At 37.7% G+C, this 9074-nt stretch overlaps 1 protein-coding gene across 1 annotated transcript in view; it reads right to left on the bottom strand.

Moving 5' to 3' along the window:
* LOC106870139 (telomere repeats-binding bouquet formation protein 1) overlaps nucleotides 1-9074 on the bottom strand; it is a 51610-nt gene that overhangs the window by 21439 nt on the left and 21097 nt on the right. The window contains exon 6 of the mRNA XM_014916131.1: nucleotides 3333-3454. Coding sequence (XP_014771617.1) covers nucleotides 3333-3454 — 122 coding nt within the window. The remainder of the gene's footprint in view (nucleotides 1-3332; nucleotides 3455-9074) is intronic.

Here is a 9074-nt window from a genome sequence, read left to right as displayed (position 1 = left end):
CCGTGCCAGTGGCACATGAAAAGCACCCACTACACTCTCAGAGTGGTTGGCGTTAGGAAGAGCACCCAGCTGTAGAAACCTTGCCATATCAGATTGGAGCCTGGTGCAGCTTCCTGGCTTGCCAGTTCTCAGTCAAACCGTCCAACCCATGCCAGCATGGAAAGCAGACATTAAACGATGGTGATGATGATGATGATGATGATGATGATGATGATGATTTCAAATGCAAATGAAATATAACTATATACACCCACAAACAAAGTGCTTTTTTATAATTATCCAAACAGAAATATTAAGAAAAAAGTACAAAGTCGTCCTGCAAATCCTTTATACCCTAGCCCTAATTAGTTTCTGATTAAAAAATTTTAATTTTTCACACTTTCTGATATTCAAAACACAGACTTTGCCCTTTTTTAATTTTTTTTTTTTTTTCACTAAAAGCTATAGAGGAGAGAAGTGGAGATTATAAAATCCATAATTATATGAATGTCTAATTAGACGATTTTCGAATTGAACTGTAATATCATCATCATCATCATCATCTAACATGCACTTTGCCATGTTTGCATAGCTCAGACAGATTTTGTTGAGGCAGATTTTCTATGGCTGGATGCCTTTCCTGTCACCAACCCTCAATTGATTCTAAGTAAAGTAATATTCCCCAAGCCTTGGCATGCAGTCCATGGAAGATGGAAAACAAACAACCTTGCTTGTATAACAATGATACTCATTTACAACCATCATGCGATGTCTAGACAATGGTATACACAAGAACATATATAATCATCATCATCATTTAAATGTTCCATGCTGGCATGGGACAGACTGTTTGACAGGATTCAACAAGTGGAAGACTATGATGAGCTCTAATGTCCATTTTGGCATCGTTTCTATGGCTGGATGCCCTTCCTAATGCCAACTTCTTTACAGAGTGTACTGGGTCTTCTTTCTTGCCACTGGCACAAGAGAGGTCACCATGTGGCTTGCAAGACTGCAAAGCCAAAAAAAAAAAGAGGGGAGAGGGCTTTATGCTAGATGAGAATAAAAGGGATAAAAGGAGTGAGTGGGGCAAAGAAGGTTCTTGTAGAAGACATTGAGAAGAGAGAGTGAGAATGAATCAGTAAAATCAAATATGTTGAGATTTCATTCCAGCATTACTGCAGTGGGAATAACTCGATTTGAAAATACAGAAACAGTAATTACGGTGAATCAAGATAACTTGTATATAACACATACCATAAAAACCCATGTAATTTATACACTTTTTTTACGCAAAAATAGAAATAAGCTTTAGTGGGTGTGTAAATTACATGAGTAGATAGTTTCCGGAATATCTTTTGAATTTTTTTTTTTTTTTTTTTTTTGCTAAAAGACTTACAAAACATAAAAATTTGTAGCAGAAGTTGACTCATTTAATGTCAGAAAAGGTTTTTACAGAAAAAATAATGGCTTAAATTTCCATAATGAAGTTGACTTTTATTTATGCTGGACAGTATTACTTTTTCTGTATAAATTCTGTATAAATGCTTACTTTTTCTGTATAAATTTACTAAAACCATTAAATGGTTAACTGGTTTTCCAAGTCTGACATTCATGCTGGTAAACACAGTCCGGGCCATATTTTACATTGCTTGGAGTTTCTACCTATCGCAATGGAGCACATATTTAATTTCTCCTTTGCAGTAAACGACTCATAAGTTCTGCTCATATTGGCAATAATGGTAATGACAAACTTTTAAATTTGCTTGACATTTTATAAGTGTGAAAGGGATAAAAATGTTGATACTCTGTTATCAAAGGTTCCGACAAGAATAAGCAGAAAAGAATTCTATTTACATAATCAGTTTGATTGGTCACCTTCCTCTGTCGGTTGAGTAAAGTGTCATCCAAGCTGATGCTTATTGGTAATTAAACTTAATTTTCAGTACCTGTGCATATTTATCAGCTTTGTTTTTGTTGGTAATTTTTATCAACAACTTTCCCTGTGATCATGATTTGAGAAGACATACAGCAGTATGCTAAAGATCGGACATAATCCCTTGTGGGCAAGAAATGTAAAATAAAGTTTATGATAAACAACACAAACACTTTGTAATTTAATAGCTTTCAATGTGATGCCTGTTAAACAGAAATTATTTTTATTTAATGAAAATTCAATCATAAGTGAAATTATGCTAAATACAACTAAATTGGAAACCCTTTTTCCCCTGGCGATATCAGCAATTCTGAAAACTTTTAGGTGGGAATTTTCAGTCATGGGACTGTGGCCATGCTGGGGCACCGCCTTTAAGTGTTTTTAGTCACAGGACTTGACCTCAGCACCTATTTTTTTTTAAGCCTGGTATTTATTCTATTGGTCCCTTATACTAAGCTACTAAATTATGGGGACATAAATATATGCAGGTGTGACTGTGTGGTAAGAAGCTTGCTTCCCAACCACATGGTCCTGGGTTCAGTCCAACTGCATGGCACCTTGGACAAGTGTCTTCTACTATCGCCTCAGGCTGACCACAGCCTTGTGAGTGGATTTGGTAGATGGAAACTGGAAGAAGCCTGTCATATATATATATATATATATATATATATATATATAGGCACAGGAGTAGCTGTGTGATAAGTAGCTTGCTTACCAACCACATGGTTCTGGGTTCAGTCCCACTGTGTGTTACCTTGGGGAAGTGTCTTTTAATATAGCCTCAGGCCGACCAAAGCCTTGTGAAACTGAAAGAAGCCCATCATATACATGAGTGTGTGTGTGTGTGTGTGATTGTGTGTCTGTGTTTGTCCCTCCAACATCGCTTGACAACCAATGCTGGTATGTTCACGTCCCCATAACTTAGCGGTTCAACAAAAAAGACTGATAGAATAAGTAGTAGGCTTACAAAGAATAAGTCCTGGGGTCAATTTGCTCAACTAAAGGCAGTGCTCCAGCATGGCCGCAGTCAAATGACTGAAACAAGTAAAAGAATAAAGAATAAAAGAATATATATATATATGTGAATGTGTGTGTGAGTGTGTCTTTGTGCCCATGTTTGTACTTGTGACTTAGAGGTTCAACAAAAGAGATCAATAGAATAAGGACCATGTTTAAAAAGAAAAATGTACCGGGGTCATTTCATTCGACCATAAATTCTTATATACATATACAACAGGCTTCTTTCAGTTTCTGTCTACAAAATCCATTCACAAGGCTTTGGTCGGCCCTGGAAGACACTTGCCCAAGATGCCCAGCAGTAGGATTGAACCTAGAACTATGTGGTTGAGAAGCAAACTCTTTACCACACTGCCATACCTGCACCTATACATAAACTGTTTAAAAATGCAAAACTCACTGTTTCTTGGATTATTTACACAAGTACATATTGCATTGCAGACAATAACAAGAAGCTCGACATTCTGTACAATGGCATTTTCCAAAATGTCTCTTTCCTTTGTCTTCTTGTCTGTTATTGATCTGTAGAAAGAAAGCAAAAAAGAAAAAAAGAAATTTGCAAAATCAGTTATTTAATTTAATTCTTCTTTTAGGTTTTCTTGAATTTTAGAATCTCAAGTAAAAGTGTGTGACTGGGAAATTAGTAATAAATAACCCATTGATATTATTTTATGGAAGAGATTTACCAAGACCATTGTCTGCAGAGAACATTCCACATTATCTTAGACAGCAAATACTCAGACCAATAGATTCTTCAATCTGTTTATGATTTGCCATACACTGCAGGCACATTTAGATTATACAAAGCCAGACACATGAGTGATTTCTTTTGCATACGTCAGGCCAGATACTACTTTCTACCATTCATGGGATTATCCGAATGTATAGATACTTTCCTAAGATTGTTCCATAGGTCTGTTCTATTTAGATTAGTAGAATCAGTCATGCAGTGAAAGACCTCATGTGAACTTCCATTGCAACTTGAACATATATTGGCAGTTTCTGAATGTAGGTCACCATGGTGGTCATTTAGTGTGGACCATAACCTGAAACGCAATGAGTTCCTCTATGCAACTAGATTTCTGTGGTAGGCATTCTTCTTTCTCGCAGATGAAGAATCAGTCTGGCCTGGAAGTATGAGGTTTACCACCACCACCATCACCAAGTTGTCTATCTAGCCATGTTATTAGCATCGTTGTAAGGTACACTGACAGACTTGTTGAAGCTTCAGACAAATATTGTTGTTAGTCCACCACAAGGTTTAGTCTTTGCTGTGGTGTCGGGGCTTGTGCATCTCAATGACCCTGAGGACCAAGCCGGCAGAATGCAGGCTCCTCATAGGGGTTCTCAAGCAGGACAGGTCAAAGAACAGAGGCTAAATTGATATGGACTGTGTCTTCCTTGAGGTAAAAATGGGTTTGTATAGAGCGTTTTTTCTCCTTCCTCTTGCCTTTAACCCTCCAACGCGGAGTATAGGCCACTTATAATTGAATTCTATGTCGCATAATTTTTCGCTTCTGTACTTATACTCTGTCATGAATGTCCCCCTTTCTCTAGTTCCTTTTGTGTTGATCTACACCATGAGTTCTTAGGCCCACCCCTCTTTCTATATCCATCCGGATACCACTGTAAAGCACTTTCCGTTACATTTGGTGTGTCTTTTCTAATTGTGCTACCAATCCACTTCCACTTTTTCTTAAATATTTGGTCCCTAATCGAAACTTGGTTTGTTTTTTGCCATAGCTCCACATTGCTTATGTGTTCGGGCCATCTGATTTTAAGTATACTACACAAGCATCTGTTGGTAAATGATTATATTTGCGCCAACAACCATACCTAGAAAAAATATATATACATATATATAGAAGCAGTGATAACAATTCAAAACCAAGAAAACCTCAGAGAAACATAAGCCCTAACCTAGAATCCTCAAGGGAGGCAGAAGAGAGGACACAATAAAAGTAGCTGAAGGTGTAATACTGAGGCAGAGTTGAAAAAGCAGAAATGATCCAGAGTGGATAATAGTGGAGAAAAGTCATCAATGATCTACGCTCCATCTGAAGAGAAAGGATAAAGAAGAGAAGAGATTGCTGTTGATACAGTCAACAGTATCTTCCTACTAAATTTCTGGTTTTGTGCCTACAACAGACAGCATTAATCTATTTATTGTGTGTATTGCTGCTGTAATTGTTGTTTGAAATGTAACAGTTTCCGTAATCTATATTTTATTGCATTTGCATACGATGACAACTGTATTGAATTGAGAGCTGCATATTTTTGGCAGTAGCAATTAATTTCTCATCAAATGAAATCTGAATTAAAGAGAATGGTGCTAACAGAATCATAGATCAATAATGTAATTTGAAAAAAAAAAAAAAAAGCACTGATCTGATTGATCTCCAATTACAAAATTTTATTTAGAAGAGTAAGTGCTAATGAAGAGCATAAATCATTTAAAAGCTACTTTATTATCTTAATATATTATAGCCAAGTAATTAACACAAATTATACATTTTTTGGCTTCATTAAAAATCACACATATATATATAAAACAGACGGAAGTTCTTTCTAATCAATAATTTTCTTTCAGCATCCTAGCAATATTTTACATGAAATATAGAGGGCCTTTAACAACCAAATCTTATACACAAGCAATTTATTGAATCCTTGAACACTTTAAATTGTTTCTTTACCACCTACCTCAGTCTCTTTTCAAACATTAAGGTATTTTTATTTTTATTTCTTTTTTCATTTTTACTTGTTTCAGTCATTCGACTGAAGCCATGCTGGAGCACTGCCTTTAGTCGAGCAAATGAACCCCAGGACTTATTCTTTGTAAGCCTAGTACTTATTCTATCGGTCTCTTATGCCGAACCACTATGTTACGGGGACGTAAACACACCAGCATCAGTTGTCAAGCGATGGTGGGGGGCGAACACAGACACACAAATACACATCATCATCATGTCTCCTAGCTTCCCTTCTGGCAGTCTGATACAATTTATCGTCTAACGTCCACTTTCCATGCTGGCATGGGTTGGATGATTTGACTGAGGACTGGCGAACCAGATGGCTGCACCAGGCTCCAATCTGATCTGGCAGAGTTTCTACAGCTGGATGCCCTTCTTAACGCCAACCACTCCAAGAGTGTAGTGGGTGCTTTTACGTGCCAGTAAGGCAGTATTTGCAACGGCCATGCTCAAATGGTGTTTTTTACATGCCACCTACACAGGAGCCATTCCAGTAGCACTGACAACAACTTTGCTCAAATATTTTTTCATGTTCCACCGGCACAAGTGCCAGTAAGGTGACGCTGGTAACGATCACGCTCGAATGGTGCTTTTTACGTGCCACTGGCATGGAAGTCAGTCAACTGCTCTGGCAACAATCACACTCAGATGGTGCTCTCAGAGCTCCACAAGCACGGATGTCAGTCATAGAATTTGATTTCGGTTTCACTTGCCTCAACAGGTCTTCACAAGCAGAGTTTAGTGTCCAATGAAGGAAAGGTATGCATAAGTGGGCTGGTTACACCTCTGGCATAGGCCACAGGTTATGGTCTCAGTTGACTTGTCAGGTCTTCTCAAGCACAGCATATTTCCAAAGGTCTCGGTCACTGGTCATTGCCTTGGTGAGGCCCAATGTTCGAAGGTCGAGGTCGTGCTCCACCACCTCATCCCAGATCTTCCTGGGTCTACCTCTTCCACAGGTTCCCTCAACTGCTAGGGTGTGGCACTTTTTCACACAGCTAACCTCATCCATTCTCGCCACATGACCATACCAGCACAATTGTCTCTCTTGCACACCACATCTGATGCTTCTTAGGTCCAACTTTTCTCTCAAGGCACTTACACTCTGTCTAGTATGCACACTGACATTACACATCCAGCAGAGCATACTGGCTTCATTCCTTGCAAGCTTACACATGTCCTCAGCAGTCACAGCCCATGTTTCACTGCCATGTAGCATCTCATCTAAACTGACTCTCTCCCTAATTAGTTGGGCTATGACCTTCTCCATGACCTTCATTACCTGATCCAACAACTTGATACTTCTGTAATTATTTGTATCTAATGCATCACTTTTACCTTTGTAGTACTTGATTATGGTGCTGCTACATCAGTCATTGGGTATGACTCCTTCGTTAGAATTGTAGGTCACTATTAAGGTCCCTGTGATTAAATATTGTGAAGTTGTAACCTTGTACATAGGGCTGCACAGAAATCATGTGTAGCGAGGAGTTCCTTTAAGCTTGAATCTTCAACAAAAGCAAGAGCTGTTATGAATATTAAATTCATATACTGACATGACAGCAATGAACTTTTTTTAAGGTCTGGGATATGAAATATATTAGACGATTCTCAGGTATATTTAAGACTAAATTACAAAGTAAAAAGGTTGTCAAAAAGTTACTTTCCTTGTCCCTTATAGAACTGTCAGTGATTCCCCAAATATAATTTCTGGGCATAGCATTTTTTTTACTTGTTTCCGTCATTGAACCGTGGCCATGCTGTGGCATCGCTCTGAAGGGTTTAGTCGAATAAATCAACTCCAGGACTTATTTTTAAGCCTGGTTCTTATTCTCTCAGTCTCTTTTGCTAAACTGTTAATTAAGTTACAGGGATGTAAACAACCCAACACTGGTTGCCAAGTGGTGGTAGGGAAAAACACACAAAAACATGCACACATATTTCCTGGTGGTGCTCCAGCATGACTACAGCTGCATGGCTGAAACAAATAGAAGAATACATATACATATATAGGTGCAGGAGTGGCTGTGTGGTAAGTAGCTTGCTTACCAACCACATGGTTCCGAGTTCAGTCCCAATGCGTGGCACCTTGGGCAAGTGTCTTCTACTATAGCATCGGGCCGACCAAAGCTTTGTGAGTGGATTTGGTAGACAGAAACTGAAAGAAGCCTGTCGTATATATGTATATATATATGTGTGTGTGTGTTTGTGTGTCTGTGTTTGCCCCCTAGCATTGCTCGACAACTGATGCTGGCGTGCTCATGTCCCCATCACTTAGCGGTTCAGCAAAAGAGACCGATAGAATAAGTACTAGGCTTACAAAGAATAAGTCCCGGGGTCGATTTGCTCGATTAAAGGCGGTGCTCCAGCATGGCCACAGTCAAATGACTGCAACAAGTAAAAGAGTAAAAGACATATTTACACACACACACACACACACAATGAGCTCTACACAATTTCCATCCATGAGATCTCCTGACAAAACATTGGTCAGCTAAGGGCTTTAGAATAAGATGCTTCTCGAAACAGCCATGCAATTCCAATCCCCAAACCTTATTTGCATTACTGCATATAAGTTGCTGAAACTATTTTCTCCAAGAAGATTCAAATAATGAACATTCATAGTTTAAATTTCTAAAATGGTAATAAAAAAAAATTAGCATAATTTTATAGATAATATAGTTTTAATTAATTCTGCATGTCTCTAATATCTATTATGAATCACCTATCACAAACACATCTTTTGTATGGATTTCATTTAACAAACAGGAAATTTAAATAAGAAATATAAGAACATAAAGTCATAGCTTCAAGCATGAATTGTCATTCCGACATTGAAATTTTAATGAGGATAAAGATTATACTAAAACGAATTTTATTTATTCATGCACGTTTAAAGGCAAATCCAGAATTAATCCCTTTAAGAGAATGTCAACCAAGTTTGGATATTTTAAAGAACTAAGTTCAACATTAATTTCATTTTATGCTTGTGCAGCTGAGTTGTATATATTAAAATTTTATGCTACACACTCTAAAAGCATTTGAAAAAGAATCTTTGCAAGTTAAAACTCCTTAAACAGAAATTTATATCACCAAAACATAATAATTTTTTGAAGAAATAAATGTGATTATGAAATAAAACAGGAGGTAGGTAAGATGAAAGACATTCATAATTGACATGGAATAATCTTGGGTTCATGAAGTTGAATTAATGTTGGATCTAACATCGTTAGGCCTAACTCATCGTAAGGTAAATACCACCATGACCGATATCCAAAATACAGTGGAGAAGGCTAGCCACTGGATTTGGTTAAAAAGAGACGATGAGCGATGGCTAGAGAAATACTGAGCTTTGTTTTTAATAACCAGTTGATCTAGCAAGCGGGGTCTCA

Source organism: Octopus bimaculoides, chromosome 7, assembly GCF_001194135.2.
Source record: "Octopus bimaculoides isolate UCB-OBI-ISO-001 chromosome 7, ASM119413v2, whole genome shotgun sequence".
NCBI lineage: Eukaryota > Metazoa > Mollusca > Cephalopoda > Octopoda > Octopodidae > Octopus > Octopus bimaculoides.
Note: the sequence above shows the minus strand (reverse complement) of the source record. Positions and strands in the feature narration are given on the sequence as shown.